The 20,369-nt window shown below is 45.6% G+C and overlaps 1 protein-coding gene across 2 annotated transcripts in view; it reads left to right on the plus strand.

Annotated features, from left to right (window-relative positions):
* The window catches only part of KEL (Kell metallo-endopeptidase (Kell blood group)), a 31,680-nt gene extending 13,725 nt beyond the window's left edge, over positions 1-17,955 (plus strand). The window contains exons 6-18 of one of the 2 annotated variants that reach the window (XM_074948064.1): positions 1,555-1,620; positions 5,073-5,261; positions 5,920-6,065; positions 6,510-6,636; positions 7,424-7,534; positions 9,953-10,051; positions 10,623-10,700; positions 11,201-11,304; positions 11,956-12,066; positions 14,200-14,267; positions 14,643-14,809; positions 15,948-16,043; positions 17,390-17,955. In XM_074948064.1, coding sequence (XP_074804165.1) covers positions 1,555-1,620; positions 5,073-5,261; positions 5,920-6,065; positions 6,510-6,636; positions 7,424-7,534; positions 9,953-10,051; positions 10,623-10,700; positions 11,201-11,304; positions 11,956-12,066; positions 14,200-14,267; positions 14,643-14,809; positions 15,948-16,043; positions 17,390-17,566 — 1,539 coding nt within the window. In that variant the 3' untranslated portion in view covers positions 17,567-17,955. Of the gene's footprint in view, positions 1-1,554; positions 1,621-5,072; positions 5,262-5,919; positions 6,066-6,509; positions 6,637-7,423; positions 7,535-9,952; positions 10,052-10,622; positions 10,701-11,200; positions 11,305-11,955; positions 12,067-14,199; positions 14,268-14,642; positions 14,810-15,947; positions 16,233-17,389 lie in introns of those variants that run through there. The other variant, XM_074948055.1, reaches the window with a different exon arrangement.
* Positions 17,956-20,369: the final 2,414 nt, after the last annotated feature.

Here is a 20,369-nt window from a genome sequence, read left to right on the forward strand (position 1 = left end):
TAATTGCACAATTAATTTCACTGTTAAACAATAGAATACTATTTATATAAATATTTTTGGATATTTTCCACATTTTCAAATATATTGCTTTCAATTACAACACAGAATACAAGGTGTACACTGCTCACTTTATATTTTTTATTATAAATATTTGCACTGTAAAAACAATATGTTTCAATTCACTTAATACAAGTACTGTAGTGCAATCCCTATCATGAAAGTTAAACTTACAAATGTAGAATTTGATGTACAAAAAATAACTGCATTCAGAAATAAAAACAACAATGTAAAACTTTAGAGCCTACAAGCCCACTTAGTTCTACTTCTTGTTCAGCCAATCGCTCAGACAAACAAGTTTGTTTACATTTGCAGGAGATAATTCTTGTTTACAATGTCACCTGAAAGTGAGAGCAGATGTTTGAAGGGCACTAATGTAGCCAGTGTTGCAAGATATTTTTGTGCCAGATGTGCTAAAGATTCATATGTCCCTTCATACTTTAGCTTCAACCACCATTCCAGAAGACATGCGTCCATGCTGATGAGTTCTGCTCAATAACAATCCAACGCAGTGCAGACCAACGGATGTTCATTTTCATCAGCTGAGTCAGATGCTACCAGCAGAAGGTTGATTTTCTTTTTTGGTGGTTTGGGTTCTGTCGTTTCTGCATCGAAGTGTGGCTCTTAAGACTTTTGAAAGCATGCTCCACACTTAATCCCTCTCTGATTTTTGGAAGGCACTTCAGATTCTTAAACCTTGGGTCGAGTGCTGTAGCTATCTTTAGAAATCTCACATTGGTACCTTCTTTGCGTTTTGTCAAATCTGCAGTGAAAATGTTCTTAAAAACGAAAAACATGCTGGGTCATCATCCGAAACTGCTCTATCACGAACTATATGGCAGAATGCTGGTAAAAAAACCACAGAGCAGGAGACGTACAATTCTCCCACAAGCAGTTCAGTCACAAATTTAATTAACACATTATTTGTTTAATGAGCATCATCAGCATGGAAGCATGTCGTCTGGAAAGGTGGCCAAAGCATGAAGGGGCATACAAATGTTTAGCATATCTGGCATGTAACTACCATGGAATGCCGGCTACAAGAGTGCCATGCAAACATCTGTTCCCACTTTTAGGTGACATTGTAAATAGGAAGCGGGCAGCATTATCTCCTGTAAATGTAAACAAACTTGTTTCTCTTAGCGATTGGCTGAAGAAGTAGTACTGAATAGATTTTTAGGCTCTAAAGTTTTACATTGTTTTGTTTTTGATTGCAGTTACGTAACAAAAAAATTTACATTTGTAAGATGCACTTTCACGATAAAGAGATTGCACTACAGTACTTGTATAAGGTGAACTTAAAAATACTATTTCTTTTATTTATCATTTTTACAGTGCAAACATTTGTCTCAATAAAATCAGTTTATGACAATCGTAAGCTGCTTGCAGACAAATTTCTTGAACAGATAAAGAAACAAAAGTCATTGAATACATTATTTCCCCATCTCTAGTGTTTCTGGTATTAACTAAGTGTTTTTCCTTCATTTCGTTCCTCAGATTGACCATCCTGAGTTTGAGATGCCACCAGAGAGTGACTACAATGAAAAAGCAAATTATCCCGAGGTACCATATCAGAGGCTGGGGCAAGGCAAAAAAATGCCTACTGGGTTAAGGGATCTACTTTGAAGTGTCCCCTGATTTGGAATGGTTTGTGAGTGGTGATCACATGGGCTTAGTGTCGGATGAGATCATGGGGCTATTCTAGGGCTTGTCCACACTAGGACAGGATGGGGGTGTTTTGGAACATTTTTAGCTAACAGGTTTTTAAGTCATGGTGTAGGAAGGGCATGTTGAAGTTTTTTAATGTGTTAGCTTGTCAAGGGGAACATGGCTTACAAAAAACTTGTCCTGATTATACTAGGACTTTATAATCTGTTAGCTAAAATGTAACGCATTTCATCCTAGCGTGGATGAGAGCCCTTGGAATCAATCACCTTTGAATTCAGTCCAGAAAATCCAATTCCATTTAGTCATTTCATCTTCTTCATCTTCCTGAACTGGATCAGCTGAATTGACTGCAATTTACTGAGTGTGGGTCTTTCAAAGATCGTAAATACCAAAGTTCTGTCTTCCCACCATGGATATTTAAGATCCCCTGATAATCCAAGTAGAAACAGGAGTCTGGTCTGCTATCTCTGTCCAAAATTTCCATTTTGTTTGTCTCACTGTCTGGAGTGGCTAACAACTGTGAGTGCCAGTCTCAGGGCAGACTGTCAGAAAACAGGGCAGACACCCCAAACTGGTGGTGTATTCTATAATTAGATTTCATCAAGCCAGTAACAAATGTGCACTCCTGGATCGCTACATAAGCCTTACCATGGAGTCATAGCCTCTCCAGCCTATCTTGCCACCCAGACAAACTGGACGTTATGATAAAAGGTTGTATAATCCAATAATCACATCACATTAGGTTACTCCCAATCCCAAAGGATCAGTCACTTACCCCAGATCAACTCTGGATCTCACATCAAAGACAACGCTGGCAGCCAATTCTCTAGTAAACTAACTAAAGATTTATCAGATAAGAAAAGAAATGAGAATTAATGAGAGGTTAAAGCAGGCAAAATACATTAATAGGTGAGTCAAAGTTTGTAAATGCAAAATGATAGCAGCTGATATAATAAACTTCTAGTTGCCCAAAAGTCTTTTTCAGGGAACACAGATGTTTCTGGGGATCTCCACTTTGGACTTTTACAGGGAAGATACCAAACACAAACAGTCAGAGGTGACGATTATTCCTTTGAATCAGTATTTATAGTTTCTGCTCGCAGAAGACAATCTGAAGAGAGTCTTCAACCACATGAGCCAGTAAATTTCCATTGTCAAATACAATGGCCCTTGCTTTGAAGTTAGCACTCTTCTTCATTTACATTTCCAAGGCTCCAATCACATTTAATGGGTAATTTAGTTACAGGGATATATACAATGTAAGAGGTAATGCTCAGTGGTTTGAGCATTAGCCTGCTAAACCCAGGATTCGCAAAAAGAAAAGGAGTACTTGTGGCACCTTAGAGACTAACCAATTTATTTGAGCATAAGCTTTCGTGAGCTACAGCTCACTTCATCGGATGCATACTGTGGAAACTGCAGAAGACATTATATACACAGAGACCATGAAACAATACCTCCTCTCAAGCCACTCTCCTGCTGGTAATAGCTTATCTAAAGTGATCACTCTCCTTACAATGTGTATGGTAATCTAGTTGGGCCATTTCCAGCACAAATCCAGGTTTTCTCACCCTCCGCCCCCCCCCCCACCCACACACACACAAACTCACTCTCCTGCTGGTAATAGCCCATCCAAAGTGACCACTCTCTTTACAATGTGTATGAAAATCAAGGTGGGCCATTTCCAGCACAAATCCAGGTTTCCCCCCCCACCCCTCCAAAAACACACACACACAAACTCACTCTCCTGCTGGTAATAGCTTATCCAAGGTGACCACTCTCCCTACAATGTGCATGATAATCAAGATGGGCCATTTCCAGCACAAATCCAGGTTTTCTCACCCCCCCACCCCCATACACACACAAACTCACTCTCCTGCTGGTAATAGCTCATCCAGACTGACCACTCTCCCTACAATGTGCATGATAATCAAGGTGGGCCATTTCCAGCACAAATCCAGGTTATATTTATATTTATACTGGAAATGGCCCACCTTGATTATCATACACATTGTAAGGAAAGTGGTCAGTTTGGATGAGCTGTTACCAGCAGGAGAGTGAGTTTGTGTGTGTATGGGGGTGGGGGGGGTGAGAAAACCTGGATTTGTGCTGGAAATGGCCCACCTTGATTATCATGCACATTGTAGGGAGAGTAGTCACCTTGGACAAGCTATTACCAGCAGGAGAGTGAGTTTGTGTGTGTGTGTGGTTTTTTTTTGGGGGGGGGGGACACCTGGATTTGTGCTGGAAATGGCCCACCTTGATTTTCATACACATTGTAAGAAGAGTGGTCACTTTGGATAAGCTATTACCAGCAGGAGAGTGAGTTTGTGTGTGTGGTTTTGGAAAAGCGGGGGTGGGGGGTGAGAAAATCTGGATTTGTGCTGGAAATGGCCCACCTTGATTATCATACACATTGTAAAGAGAGTGGTCACTTTGGATGGGCTATTACCAGCAAGAGAGTGAGTTTGTCTGTGGGGGGGGGCGGAGGGTGAGAAAACCTGGATTTGTGCTGGAAATGGCCCATCTTGATGATCACTTTAGATAAGCTATTACCAGCAGGAGAGTGGGGTGGGAGGAGGTATTGGTTCATGGTGTCTGTGTATATAATAATGTCTTCTGCAATTTCCACAGTATGCATCCGATGAAGTGAGCTGTAGCTCACGAAAGCTTATGCTCAAATAAATTGGTTAGTCTCTAAGGTGCCACAAGTACTCCTTTTCTTTTTGCGAATACAGACTAACACGGCTGTTACTCTGAAACCCAGGATTGTGAGTTCAATCCTTGAGGGGGCCATTTAGGGATCTGGGGCAAAAGTTGGGGATTGGTCCTGCTTTGAGCAGGGGGTTGGACTAGATGACCTCCTGAGGTCCCTTCTAACCCTGATATTCTATGACACTCCTTTGATTTCTATTAGCATATGGATGAATTAGCTACAGCCCTGTCCTGAGCTGGCACCAAAGAAGACAGTACCACACTGTTCACTGTTGTTCACTTCTGCTTCATGCAATTAAACAGCTGCCTCCTCCCACCCCAAAAGTAGCTGCATTTCAGTGCTAAAATGATCCCTATATTTAAACCATTTATAAAGTATAAGGGAACTATAAGCTATTATTTCTCACTGATAATTCAGTTTTGTTCACAGGTCCAACAGCCCTACTCAGCAAACCTTGCTCCAGGTAGATACACAGGAACATTGGGATGAAAGGGGTGGTTTGTGGTGATGAGATGGTGGGGAGCAACCCCTGAAAGATTGAGGGTTGGGTGGGATGGCTCAGATCCCAATTCATAGCTCTTCTACTGGTGATGGGTTTTAAATCACACTGGTGATGGGTTTTAAATCACAGGTTGTCCGTGTGTATTTCTCATACCTGATGAAGCTAGGGACACTGTTGGGAGGGCCACAGAATGTTACCTCCACCGTCATCTCCTTCGCCTTGTCCTTCATCTCCAACCTCCAAAAGGAGGTCACCCCACTGCAGGAACGGCAGGAGAGAAGGATGCTCTTCTATCACACCACTATCAGGGAGCTGCAGGTGTGTGTCTTGAACTTCCAGGTGAGAGAGGATGTGTGGCGCCCCTTGAAGGAGCCTGGCAAAAATTGCCACTCTCCTGCCTCCTAGAGTCTCCTCTGTCACTGAACTGTCAGTTACAGACTAACATGGCTACCACTCTGAATCAGTAAAAACAATGAGGAGTCCTTGTGGCACCTTAGAGACTAACAAATTTATTTGGGCATAAGCCTTTGTGGACTAGAACCCACTTCATCAGATGCATGGAGTGAGAAATACGGTAGGCAGGTATAAAGATCCATCTTTTCATGTGCTGTATCTTTATACCTGCCTACTGTATTTCTCACTCCATGCATCTGATGAAGTGGGTTCTAACCCACAAAAGCTTATGCCCAAATAAATTTGTTAGTCTTTAAGGTGCCACAAGGACTCTTCGTTGTTTGAGCTATCAGTGCATCCCCAATCTGCTGAGGTTGTTCTTTGCTGGTTCCAGGGTGAGACTTCCATTCTTCACCCTTTCAGTCCTGGTAACTCCTCTCCCTGCACTGTCACCACCCCTGAATCTCACTCTGGTGAGATTGGTACCACAAGGGGGCAGAGACACATTCCTATTTTCCCCATTCAGTCCTGGGGATAGGCAGGGAAGTCACATTTCAGCATTTCTGTTTGGCTTTACCTTTAGGAAAAGGCACCCACAATCGATTGGCTGTCATGCCTCCAGGCAGCCTTCCATCCTGTGCAGTTGAACATCTCCCAGCCAATCGCAGTGCACGACATGGATTATTTGAAAGGCATGTCACGGCTGATTGAAAAATGGCAGAAGGGGAGGTAGGAGCTGATGTCTGATACTGTAGCCATTGTGCCTTGAGGAGGCGGTGATAGCTTCAGGTGTTAAACTAACCATGAATGGACTTAGTGAGTGTTCAGATGGGAGATGGCCAAGGAAACACTAAGGCACTGCAGAAGGATGACCCAGCAGGGGCTCTTCCCACTTGTAGTCATTAAAGATCCTATGGCACTTTCTGCAAACTTTGACCTGTTTCCTGGCCCAGTTCCAGCTCAGGCAATTATATTCTGCAAAACTAAATTCTTCCTGCAGTTCCAGGCAGAGGTACTGTTAATCACTCCTTGTCTTCGCTGTTACATGGTATTGCAGTTTGCAGTTAAACAGCTGCCACAGTTTACCCAAGATATGGGTGCATTTAGTGCTGGCTGAAGTGTTCCTTATATATTAATCCCTATAAATGTGCTGCTTTGTGTCTTTTCCCCCAGGGTCCTACAGATCTATATGATCCTCTGCCTGGTTGGAAATCTCTCCCCAGCCCTTGACAGCCGGTTCCAAGATGCACGCAGGGAGCTGTTTGAAAAGCTGCACGGAAAGACAGGGGAATCTGGGATGGTGAGTCAGCTTCCCTTCAGTTCCCCCAGCCCCCAAGGGAGCTCTATAGATGCTCTGCTCCCATGGCCACCCCCACTGGCTGCTGCCCCCGATCTCTAGTCATAGAATCATAGAATATCAGGGTTGGAAGGGACCTCAGGAGGTCATCTAGTCCAACCCCCGGCTCAAAGCAGGACCAGTCCCCAACTAAATCACCCCAGCCAGGGCTTTGTCAAGTCTGACCTTAAAAACCTCTAAGGAAGGAGATTCCATCACCTCCCTAGGTAACGCATTCCAGTGTTTCACCACCCTCCTAGTGAAAAAGTTTTTCCTAATATCCAGCCTAAATGAAGTAGAGTTTCTCATGTTGGAGGGACAGAGTGGAAGGACATGCTGACCGTGATAGCAGCATTACTTCCTATTTCCCAGCACTTTCCCCTAGTGATGATGCCATTAAGGAAGCCAGCCCTGTACCTACTGCACCCATGGAGTCCAATCCACATTAAGAGGCTTCCACAAGGACAGGGGTTGGAGAACAACATATAGATGGGCAGGTTTCCCTTTTCTGTCCCTTCCAGCCAGGATATGAGTCCCCTCCACTTGTGGAAGTGAAGAGGGTGAACCAGCCTTGAGTTTTATGGTCATGTTTTCTGAAGTGCTCAAAGCCTTTTAGGGTTGATAAAAATCTAATTAAAATAAATTAAATTCTTGATTTGCTATGATCATTACTACACATGTACACATTTCTCTGTCCCTCTTTTTCTATGTGTTGTTCTGCCTTCCTCCTCTCTCTCCCCCCTCCCCCCAGGTACTGGCCCATCGCTGGAGGAAATGCCTGAGTGACACCAGCACTTTCTTTGAGCCTGTCCTTGCGGAGATGATTGTGCAAGAGATTTTCCCTCAAGAGACAAAGGAACTTGTAGGTATTCTTCTTCCCCCTCCCAAACACAAACTCAGCTTCATTTGCTTCTCCTCTTTCCATTCTTAGCTGATACACTGTCAAGGTCAGGTCACTTCCTTATTCCTTACAAATGTCCCATCATTCTTTGGGAGTGAGGTAGGTTATGGGATCAATATACTTATTGCTAAAATAGTGAGTACTAGGACCTCCGTCCTTATCCTCATCCCTTCAGTAACAAAGCAGAGAGTGGGGCCCCCAGTACTCATGCGCGATCCTACCCTAACAAGCCACTGTGTGCAGCCCCAGCACTCATACAGGACCGTACAATAACAGGCCAGTGCATGCAGCCCCAGTACTCATACACAACCTACAATAACAAACCAGTTCCGCTCTAATGTTCATGAGTATCCCTACAATAACAAACTAGTGCATGCAGCGAGCTGTAGCTCATGAAAGCTTATGCTCAAATAAATGTGTTAGTCTCTAAGGTGCCACAAGTACGCCTGTTCTTTTTGCGGATACATACTAACACGGCTGCTACTCTGAAACCTGTCAGTACTTTCATGTGATCCTACAATAACAAACCAGTGCATACATCTCTAATGTTCATGAGTAACAATACAATGACAACCACTATGAACATCATTTATGAACAACCCTAGAACAGTAAGTGCAGTTCCAGCCATCTCATGATAACAAACTAGCATAGATTACCCAGTGCTTGTGAGCAATCCTATATTAACAAACCAATATGCCAGGGCTTCTGAATGGTTCAGTAATAACAAACAAGTCTGCATACCCTGGGGAAGGGCAACCTTTTTGCTAAGGGATCAGATTTCCATTTCCATTTGTAATGGGGCGGGGCTCACCCCTGCAGCACCTCGTGCTGGTCATCCAGGGAATTAGCATTTCCAGCCTCCAGAGCACCCTCTGCAGGCTGGTGTCCCGCTTGCCACTGGGTCCAAGTCCCTCCTCAACCCTGGTGCCCCTTTCAGGCCGGGGTGCTGCCCCCTGGCAGTATCCCCACAGATCTGGGTCTCCCCTCCCCAAGGAACCCCCACCCTCTATCCCCACCTCACCTCAGTCTATGGCCACTGCCAGTCATCAACTAGCCCTCGTTCCCTGGGGCAGACTGCAGTGTAAGTGCCACTCATCATCGGCAAGGGGAGTTTGGACCTGCTGCCTCTGCCTACCCTTGGGCTGCCCTCTGCAACCCCAGTACCTTTCTTTAGCCTTTAACAAGGCCTGCAGCCTGGGGGGTTTCCAGGCCAAAGCTCCCTAGCTCCTTTGGCCTTCCCCCAGCCCTGGTACACTGCATAGCTCCTAGCAGCTAAGCCCATCCCTCTCTACATCTAGAGAGAGAGTGAGTGTTTGTTCCTGGCCCACTGCCCTTTTATAAGGGCCAGCTCAGCCCTGACTGGGGCATGGCCGTGTCTGTGGCTGGTTCCCCAATCAGCCGAGGCTTGCTGCTTTTCCTAGCAGCAGACCTCTCGGCCACCTCAGCCTTCTCCCAGGGATGATTTCAAGCCCTTCAGGGCAGTAGCGGGTGGCCACCCCACTACACCAAAGTTATTGGCACAAGCACTGAATTTATAAAGGGTTTGCAATGTATGGAAAATGCCATGAAAAAATAACCCAGGGACATGGGACAATGAGAGACTGAGACCTTAAGAGGAAAGAGCAATGAAGAAGCAGAGAAGAGAAAGAGGGAAGAAGGACACAGGAGAGCATGTCATAGAATCATAGAATCATAGAATATCAGGGTTGGAAGGGACCTCAGGAGGTCATCTAGTCCAACCCCCTATGTCAAACTACAGCACTCAGCACCTTGTAAGGGCAGCAGTGAAGTGAATTTGCTGGGCTTCCTCCAGGGCAGAATATAGGTTCCACTGTGGGAGAAGTGTATGTGTGTGTGCACATGCGTGTAGCGAAGCCCTGAACTGACTGACTGAATCCCCCTCAGACACCACCAGCAAAGAGGCGGGTCAGATTGTGTAATAGAGGGAGTTGGAACTAAATGCATTCTGAATTTTCCTTTAATTCAAGCAAAGGGAAAGTAGTCTAGAATAGATCCCATCCCATGTTAGGAGAGGAGAAGTCTAGAACTGAATGAACAAGGGATTGTGTTCTCCTCTCACCTAAGCAGAGGCAAGGGGGAGATGAGAAGAACAGGGCAGAGTTAAGGGAGCAGTGTATAGGGACAAGCCCATGTCTGAAAGGATGTAAAGAATGAATTTCTTTCTCACTTCCTGGAAAGAGGGATCCTTACCAGGGTGGGCTGTAGCTCAATTTGTGGAGCATGGAGAGAGAGTAGCCCAGGACTGAATAAACATGGGCCCCAATTGCTCCCCTCTCCTCTCAGACCCAGATATGGCATTTCCTAAGGAGCAGCTGCTTTTCGGTAGCCCTGAGTGTATCTCTCTTTCCCCTTGGCAGGCTGAGAAGATGTTCTCTCTGGTCCGAGATGCCCTCCACAGTCGGCTGGATCAGGTGGAGTGGATGGATGAGCAGACCCGACAAGAGGCCAAGGACAAGGCATGTGTGGAAGACACAGGTCACTGGGGTCTTTATGTCCCAGAAGCCCCTGGAGAATGGATGGGTGTCTGCACCTGCACATACTTTGACATGCATGCTCATGTACATGATCCTACATGGACACTTTTATACATACCTGCTCAACACTTTTAGGTGGATACACATATACCATCATAAGCACATGGTCATACACTGACATGTATATATGGAGAAGCTCAGTGTTTATCCATGCGCACCCACAGCTGCATACGTGCCAACATATATGAGCACCAACAAGCTTACACATGGAGGGAGATAAAAAACAATTCCATGGGCTTCATGAGAGCAGCTGCTCTTTATATCAGGGCTGCATTTGGCCTTAGGGCACTGACTTGGGAAAGGAGAAGAGCAAGGGGAGATGTGTTACCTGGAGAAATCAAATAGGACAGCTCTTATTTTTACAGAGCTAATTTATAAGTCCTACTTACCCTGCCCTGAAACACATTATACGGACATTCAAAATGTAAGGAATCCTCTTGGTTGTGTATATTATTTAATTTAATTTTATTTTATTTTATTTTAATGATTTAAGGTGTCTAAGCTTCAGGTGGAAATTGGCTATCCAGACAGCATCCTCCAAACTGCTGAAATGGACCAGGAATTCCAGGATGTGAGTTATACAATGCAAACATACCTGTCTTGTTACTGGTAATATACCTGTTCCATACCCAAGGGCACCTTCTGCTGGAGGGGAAGGGAGCAGAGCATACTCCATACAACTAGCATACCTTCTCCTTTCCCTCCAATGTCTTGTTTTGAAAGAGGTTGGGTCTGGAGAAGCTGGGAGATCCAGCCAGTGCTCTTGCGTCTTTGCCTACTCTGCCTCCTGTTGCGGAAGGAGAAGTTGGGGGTGGCACAGTTCATCCCCCAAAGAAGGCGTGCTCTGCTTTGCTTGTGATAATATCTCCCGCAGTCCTTTTCCACATCTTAGCTTGGGGATTTTGAGGGTTGGGAGAGAAAAGAGAGAATATTTGATTTTTGATTAACCCCATTTTCTGCCCTGTTTGGTGTTGTCTCTTTTGCCCCATCCTCTCTCTGATTCTCATCTCTCTTTTACTCTCTCTTCTGTGTCCTTTTAAATATGCTCTCATTGCCTCTCTCTTTCCTCAGCTGGAGATACATGACAATACCTTTTTGCTCAATGTGGTGGCCTGCCTGAAGGCTGTGAGGGAAAATTTCTCCCTGAGGCTCCTTCAGCCCCACCTGCAGGATAAGTATGTTTCAGCCAACAGGTGGTGGGGATGATGTGTGGTAGGGAGCAGGTTATAGGAGGTGTATAGGCATTGGAGAGGAGGTATAGGAGCAGCTGATCAGATACAGAAGACGATACAACAAAAACAAGAGGATAAGTACTCCTTTTCTTTTTGCGAATATAGACTAACACGGCTGCTACTCTGAAAAGAGGATTTGAGATATGGTATAGGAATGGGCCAAGACAGTGGGGAGGAAAGTTGCTCTTGTGGTTAATGAACTGAGCAGAAAGTCAGACAAGTTGGGTTCATTTCCCTGTTCTACCACATGCCGCCTGCATGACCCCGAGCAAGTCTCTTCGCCACTCTGTAAAATGAGGCTACTAGCACTGGCCTACCTGACAGTGGTGTGGGGAGGGTACATCCATGAATGTTTTCAATGGTAATAAGTGCCTAATAAATAAATAAAGGCAGATACAGTGTTTGTATTGAACACATGAGGTTCTGAATAATGTGAACTTATAACTCTGCCTCCTCTCTGTATGGGATTGCACTGGGGAGTCCTTTCTCTATGTCACCACCATTCCCACAAAGGTCCAGTAGGGAGAGAGATCAGGAGAAGGTCCCAAGCCATTAATAGTGGGTGTTCTCTCTCCTTTCTTTTTCTGTTTCTAGTTGGGAGGTCTTCCCTTGGTCTGTCCATTCCTACTACTCAATGAGGCGCCACACCGTGGTCTTCCCTGCGGGAATGTTCCGCAGCCCCTTCTTCCATGCTGAGTTCCCCAGGTACTAAGAGGCTGCAAAGCCACCAACATAAACCTCACCCCTTCGGCACGCTGGGTTTCCAGCATACTGTTTCACTGCAAAAGGCCAAAAAGCAGGAAGGAGGGTCCTGCTCTGACTGACCTCAGTGGGAATTTGGCCACTGGCTTCACTGAGAGCAAAGTCAAAGCCTAAGTGATTTCCATGTGGGGCTGAGATAAGCCGCTGATGCTGAGTAACCTCAGACTCTTACCCTGAAACTCAGGCGGGCAGTTTTCCTGGCCCTCACAGGCAGGCAGAATATATTAGAGCACAAGGAAAAAAGACATGAGGCTTATCAAGACAAGCTGCAAAGAAGACAGTTCCTGAGCCCACCTCAATATTGAGTCACTCAAAGATGAGGGTATATTATTTTCTAGATTCCAAGAATAAATCCTGTGAAACCTTTCGGCAATCTCCTGTCCAAAATGTCTTCAAATGGATCAAAGACAACTCTGCTTCCCCCTTATAAAAAGACCACCTCTACTAAACAACCATTTATTTATTTATTTATTTATTGCATTATGAGGTTTGTATGCCTTCCTGTGAACCATCCAATAGTACAATTCTGTTCCTCTATTATAATGAGAGCACCTCTGTTGAGCAACCAGTTGTTGTCATTGAGTGGTCATTTAAGACACATCAAACATTGTTTGATGTAATTTTTTGTCCCCCTGGAGAAAGGTTTGCACAGAGAGAATAATCCCAGACTCATTAAATTCCTATTGTACAAAAATAGGCTCTCACTATGGGAAGGAATGAAACAGGTGGTCTGATCAATATAATATTCTTTTCAGTCTATAGTGAAACTTACACCCCTTATCTGTAGAACACCCATGTGCCCTTGATGACTCATAAAACTCATAACAGGATTAAGAATGGGACACAGCTGAAATGAATAATAGCAAAACAAATATACTTTTGTAATGCTATGTGCTTCCACTTAATGAGTGAGTCACTTCAGAATCAGCAGATCTGCCCCCTGTATCAGTCTGATCTGCCGATTAAATTGACTGTGATGGAAGTGCATTTGTTACGACTGTTAGCCCAGCAGAGCCAACCATTAAGAGAGAGAGAGCATTAGATTCAGGAGTCAGACATCCAGGGTTGGTTTGGTTTTTTTTCCAAAAATGCAGTTTGAGGTTGACAAAAACATTTCACGAATTCATTTTGAATTCTCCAAGTTGTTTCAGTTGAAATAAAAACAAAAAAATCAAAACATTTTGTTTTGACATTTTTTAAATGCAATGTTTTGATTTTTCAATTCTAAATGACTTTTCATTTTGAAATTTACTTCAATTTTATTAAAGAAACTTTTTTAAAAACTGAAAATGAAGTTTCTTTTCAGGTGGAACTGAATGTTTCATTCAACACAAAGCAAATTTTTTTTCAGTAGTTTGCGGAAAAAAAATTAAATTCTCGTCAACCCTGAAATAAAAGTTAGTTTTGATTTTTCAGAATGGCCAGTAAACTGAAAAATCAGTTATACATCCCGCTGTAGTTGCAGATAACCTTTAAAATGTGAACTGAGTGTAACCAGTGCAGTGATGTCTACTGAGTCTGCAGAACTCTTAAAGCAGCAGCTGTTAGAGAGATGTGAGCTGCTCCTGTTCACTTCAGTGACCTATTGATTCTGAAATCTAGTAACGATCACTACGTACATGTCAATGTTCTTTGCTTTTTCATTATTGATCAAGACATGTAAGAAAGGAGAGGGATGATCATACTGTGGAAATTTGATTGTGAGTGGACTCATTCTGGTGTTTCAAATGGGTGGAGCTTGGTTTGTGGATGGAGTTTGTGGGAGTACCACAACTATTTCTAGTGAAACCCCTGATTAGATTACTATCTTGCACATCTTTAGCAGACTTGTTAACAAACATCCAGTTGCAATTGTTCACTTGTACAATCCCACTGTCTTTACATTATACATTTACTGAACATGTTGATATGGAATAACAGAGACGATAAGCATGTAGCCCCTGATACTGGTTTTACATCATCATTTGGCAGAGTAGAATCATACTTGATGGAGCAGGGGTGTACAGAGAAACACATGCTTCCCCTGCCTCCTGCAGGTTTAGCAGCTGATACCTCTTTACATTCTGTGTTTTTCAGTGCTGTGAACTTTGGAGCCATGGGAGTGATCATGGCACACGAGCTGCTTCATGCGGTCTACGATTACGGTGCGTATTGTGACCCATTCAGGGTGCAGCAACATCCCCTGGTTTGAAGTAGTAATAATAAGTAAATACATGGTTTCCACTTTCAGCACCCTGACTTTAAAAATAGTTCCAGTGACCCGAACCATTGGTGGTAATTTATAATAGAATCTGTTCCCTCTGCTCACTGTCACAGGCCTCAGGGGTGTGTTCCCTCTGGAGAGCTCAGGGGAGTTCCTCCAGGACCTGCTCCCTATTTAAATGTATAGTGCAAAGGTGGGTTTGGTAAATTCAAAAGACTCAATCCCAGACCATGCTCATTACTAATGGGAGAAGTGACTGAATCCCAGTGGATACTGATATTGCATTTACCTTCTTGGATTTCCCTCTTCTCCACAGTGGTGCCTGAGAGCTGTCCTAGATGCAACAGGGATGCATTAGTGCGGGGTACAGACTGCCTGGTGGAACAGTATGAACGCTACTCTCTGCAGGGCCTGAGAATCAATGGCACTTTCACCCTGCTGGAGAATGCAGCTGACACAGGAGGACTCGCCATCGCTTACCAGGTATCACAAACTACCTGCTGTTCTAGTCTTGTAGTTTCACACAACTCTGCCTGTGCCCCTCAATCCTGCCCTGCAACCCCCTTCCCTGCTATTCTGGTCCTGGGCTGCCCAACTTCCTGTCCCTATGTAACTCCACAAATGCACCTCAATCCAAATTAACTGCACTCCTTGCTGATCCAGTCCTCCACCCCATCCCTCCTTCCCCCACAGCTCTACCAATGCCCCTCAGTCCTGCCCCTCAGCCCCCTGCTATTCCAGTGCTGGGCTCCCCACACAGCCCTATCAATGCCCCTCAGCCCCCTGCTATTCCAGTGCTGGGCTCCCCTCACAACTCTGGCAATGCCCCTCAGTCCTGGCCTGCAGCCCCCTGCTATTCCAGCCCTGGGTTTCCCACACAGCTCTGCCAATGAACCTCAGTCCTGTACTGCAGACCCCCTGCTATTCCAGTCCCTGGTCTTTTTTATTCCAAGATGGTCCTTTGTATGAAAATAGGTGACTATTATTTCAAGCTGATACAGGCCCCTGGGAACTAAACTGATGTCCTTCAATTCATTTGTCTTGGTCCTTGATGAATCAATACCCATATCTATGGAGGTGAAAGTACTCTGTAGAAGGAAGTTCCTCTTCAGTTTTCTGTTGCTGGGGAAGTTATGAGGTTTAATTAAATAATGTCTGTCACATGCCTTCAGATCTTTAGACAGAAGGTACTAGTGATATGAAAAGCATGGCAAGAATTTTTTGAGCATGGATGACTCAAGTTGAAATAGTTTTTATTCAATTATAGTGCATCAAACAGCATCATCTTCTGACCTTCTGCTGCCACTGTGTGGTATTGTCTGGAATGGGAAGCACAACAGTTAGGTTGATAGGGAAGAGGGCAGGGATAAGCCATCTCAGAGAGCAAGGAGATGGGACGGGAAAGAAAAGGATGCTACACTTTCTCAGTGAGTGGGTGGATGGATGTCTATGTCCCAGCGTAAGAGCTCCAGGGCAGCACCAGCAGGCAGCACCAGCATCCACACTGGGAGGATGAAGGCTCCTGATTTCAGCTCTCCCTTGTGCGTTAAACTTTAATGATATTTGTGGGACACAGTCTGAGATTTTTTATTTTAATTTATCTGTTCCTCTTTCCCCACAGGCCTATAAGAACTGGCTGAAAAAGCACAAACAGGAGAGGAATTTACCCAGAAGTGGACTCTCACACCATCAGCTCTTCTACATCAGCTTTGCCAATGTAATGAACACCCTGCTGATCTTGTCTGTCCCAGCCCATCTGGCCTCTTTTAATGTATCTTCCTCTCATACTTTGTCTCTCTGGTCTGTGTGTCTGATTATCACCATCTCCCTCCCTCCTGGTCTGAGTCTCTCTCCCAACTTCGCAGCACTGGACTGCTCCCTAAATGCTGATCAAAGGCCTCACTGAAGACCTACACCTTACACTGGGCTCTGAAGCGATAACAGACTGTCAAAGGGACTAAGCACAACAATATCTATCTACTATCCATCATTTAAGGTTTATCTAAGGCAGCAGTCACTGGAATATCTAGGAACCCTTGGTTATGATGACTGATGATAATGAAATAAAAAAAACCAAATTATATTTAACTTCCCTGTCGAAAGATAATTTACTTATCGGGGAAGAGTGGGCAAGAAGAAATTTAGGTTTGCAGGAAGGAAAAGACAACAAGAGTGAACCTGCACCGCCACTATGATGGCTTTAGGGAGAGAGCTGATCAAGTATTTTGGTGATGGGGGTCAAGCACATGGATGGATGGATGGAGTGAGATTTTTCAGGTACCTTCCTCTTAGCAAGTTTAGGGCTTATACATAACCAAACCCTTGAGCTGCAAGTGAAGTGCACTTCATAGATCACTGGTGTTATGTTCTCATAGAGGTTCAGGGAACATAGAGATCAGCCATTGTATTCGACACTAGCTGGAGCTTCCGGGTGCTTATTGATGGTAGCCCTGAGAAGAGTGCAGAAGAAGGTGATCCAGTCCTGAGGCTACGAAGGATTGGGTCACTCTGGTAAGGTCTGCATTAGAGAAGGGATGTGGCAGCTCTAGGACCAGCTGTCAGTGAATGCAGGCAGGATTAACCAGAGTGATCAACTGGGCTTCCAGCAACAGTGATGAGTCCAGTATGACCCAGACACTGCAAACCACCTGAATAAAGGCTGGACACTCCCCTCCAAAGAATGACATATTCACAGCACTGCCTGTCCTATAGGTGCTTCCCCTTCCAGCCAGCATAATTTTGGCTTTGTCAGGGCTGTGACTAAATCAACACACTGAAATAAAATAGTGACAAGTTTAGGACAGATAGATATGGATAGATGGAAATCTACCCCTCTACCATGCACTAGGAAATGGCAGTATCCAGGTGTTGATCAGAGTGTCATCCTCTCTCCTGGCATGGTTGTCCAGCATATCTCTCTGTCTCTCCTGTCTCCTGTCATGCTCATGTTGCTCAGGAAGGATGACAAGCTGGAACCCTGCAGAACCTATGTGAGGGCTCGTGGGCAAGTAAGCCTTTGGGATCATTCTTAGATGCTGACATGATTGTTTTGTTTCCCTCCAGGGGATGTGTGGGCACCAGAGCCCTGAGAGACTGCGAGCCTTTCTGCACAGGGACCCGCACAGCCCCCCACCACTCCGTGTCCGCGGGCCCCTCAGCAACAGCCAGGACTTTGCCAGGCATTTCCACTGCTCCAGCACAACACCAATGAATCCAGCCTTCAAGTGCCACATCTGGTAATCCACATGGAGAAGGAGGGGGAGAAAGAGAGACAGGCAGAGGTATGGAGACTGGAGCTTTGTAGAACTTTTCCCTGCTGAAGAATGGCCTGCCCTCACGCAGAGACATGCTGGAGCCTAACCAATTCCTCCCCATTCCTTCTTTCTCATCCTTTTTCCCTGCCAACAGGTCGTGGTGGCAGAAGGTTCCAGTCCGGGTAGCAGGAGGGAAGAAAGGCTAAACATAGCAGCCAGTACAGTGTGTGCTACTCCCCAACTGCTCCGCATGCCCTGCCCCAGTTAGGCCAAACTTGCTCTTCAGAGTGTGGGGGCACAGGCTTGCAAGGTCAATAGACAAGCTGCAATCATTAACAACTCAGGGGGAACCTCACAAGTCCCCATGCACACCTCCCACCCATGCCTCCCACCCTGGACCACCAGGGATAGAAGAACCTGGTTCTCTCACTCTGAAAGCACATTGGGGTGGGGGGGAGGGAGAGACATGCTGGATACTGCTTCCAGATGGGAAGATGAGACATTTAATTAATGTACATTGCTAAAAACCCCAGCTAGATATGTTATGGCACACCTGTCTTAGCGCCCCCAATATGAGTGGGATGGTCCTGGGATTTTATCTTATTTTCTGCTACTTAGCCTAGTGTCCTGGATCTGACCTGCCTAGCTCTTTGGGATTGTTTTTTCCCCTGTTACTCTTACCTCTGACCAATAGGGGCCTGGCCCAGTGCCAGCTTGAATGGAAAGCTCAGTTCCATTAACTTCATTGGACTTTGGATCAAACCCTAGATACCACTCCTCCAATGCAGCAGCTGCCTCTCTTTTCTGATTGCTCCCCCTGCTGACTTCTGCCGAGAAGGAATAGCAGCAGCAGTAGCAGCTATGCTCAAGCTTTTTCACACTCAGAAGAAGGGGAAGAGCATGCACTGGCTGAGGGAGAAGAAAGGCTGGAACGGTGGAACCCCTTCTGTGGAGAAGAGGAAGTGGGGAAGCAATTCATGGACAGGACAAGGAGTGGAATCTCAGGAGTCAGTGATGTAGATACAATGTTGCAAGTAATGAAGTTCCACCGGAACCATTGAGTTATGAGGTTATGGGGGACTTCCAGATGGAATGGCGCTCCGGCACGTCACTTGGTCCATAGGGTGGCAATGTCGCTCAAACAACTTTGGCCCTTGCCCCACTGGGGCCCAGGCCAGATTTGAGCGGCATTGTGACCCAGGTGACACCACTCATCACTTAGATTTGGTCTGCTGTGTGATGTGGGGTGGATAATGGGGTGAGAGGAACTGAAGGGCAGCCGCCAGCCAAGATTAGGAGTTGCGTCCCTAGCCTGGGATGGGAGCGGAGTGCTGAGCTGGGCACTGGTGAGTGGCCTGGAAAGTCCTGGGGGCCGGTGGATGAGGGGTTGGGGGTGTGAGGTGTTGGTGTACTATGGGGCAAATGGGAGAGGTGGGGGGAGTTGTGGCGGACAACTGAAGATGTGGGAGGTGGTGGGGTAGGATGTGGGCCCAATGCTGGACATAAGCAACATTTTAGATTTTGGAAGGGAGCCCCTAACCTAGTCCTGCACCAGGGCCTCGTCGTGTACAGTCAGGAGGAAATGGGGTCTGGGAGGATGTTATCCCTCCCGACCCCCACAAGGTGTTAGAGATTCCTACTCGTTGCCCCCAGTCACTCCATATGAAGATAACAGACAAGTCTTGTTCCCTCTCACAAAAAGGCATCGGGTTAGGGTGACCATATATCCCATTTTGGCCGGGACAGTCTCTTTTTTTAAGCCCTGTCCTGGCTGTCCCGACTTTTTTTTGGCAAAACTGGGCATTTGTCCCATTGCTCTTGTCAACTGATCAGTTAGCAAGAGGAAACTGTACACATGCTCAGTTTTTCCAAAAAGGTTGAGTGCAAACCTTAGCGGGGCATGGAGGAACATGTGTGTGGGGGCGAGCAGCAATGCCAGCCCTTTGCAGGAGGAGGGCTTGGGAGAGCGGCTCGGGCTGGGCCAGCCCTCCACAGGTGGGTAGCAGGGAGTCTCGGGCTGGCTCCACACAGGAAGGCAAGAGGGGGTGGAACAGCTCAGTGGTTTGAGCATTGGCCTGCTAAACCCAGGGTTGTGATTCAATCCTTGAGGGGGCCGTTTAGGGATCTGGGGCAAAAATTGGAGATTGGTCCTGCTTTGAGGGGGTTGGACTAGATGATCTCCTAAGGTCCCTTCCAACCCTGATATTCTGTGGTGCCTTGGGCTGGCCCCATATGGTGTCCCATGTTCCCCTTGGGAAAATATCATCACCCTACATCAACTTAGCTAGGGCCTGGGCCTGTTTAAGGAAAGGTTGGGATGGTAGGGGATGGTTTCCAGGGTTTATGGGAGCCTCCAGAGTCAGACTAACCATCCAGATTTTAGAATGCTTCTCCAAATACCAAACTGCTTTTCAGGAATTTTTGCTATCCAGATAGGGGAGTTTTGCTGCTGTTATGTTTTTGTGACCTAGTATCGTTGTAACCAAATGTCCTGTAGTAATGCAGTGTAGGGGAGGCAAAGAGTGAAAGATGTAGTGGATTTCAGGAGCAGCAAGAAAACTGGCATTTAAGAATGTTTCTGTGTTACTAAGAACAGCCTGAAAACTATCAATTTGGAGGCCCTGATAATTAGACCTATATTTAAAAAAACAAAAAACCTAAAATTCACTAGAATTGGTGAACACACCCCTCCTGCAGCTCACGGATACCTGGTTTCTTTGTAAAGCTATCTCTGGGAAATTTTTTAAATGGTGGGAGCTGTTTTATTCTGACCATTATACAGTAACTCC

The sequence above is a fragment of the Natator depressus genome, chromosome 1, assembly GCF_965152275.1.
Source record: "Natator depressus isolate rNatDep1 chromosome 1, rNatDep2.hap1, whole genome shotgun sequence".
Classification (NCBI taxonomy): domain Eukaryota; kingdom Metazoa; phylum Chordata; order Testudines; family Cheloniidae; genus Natator; species Natator depressus.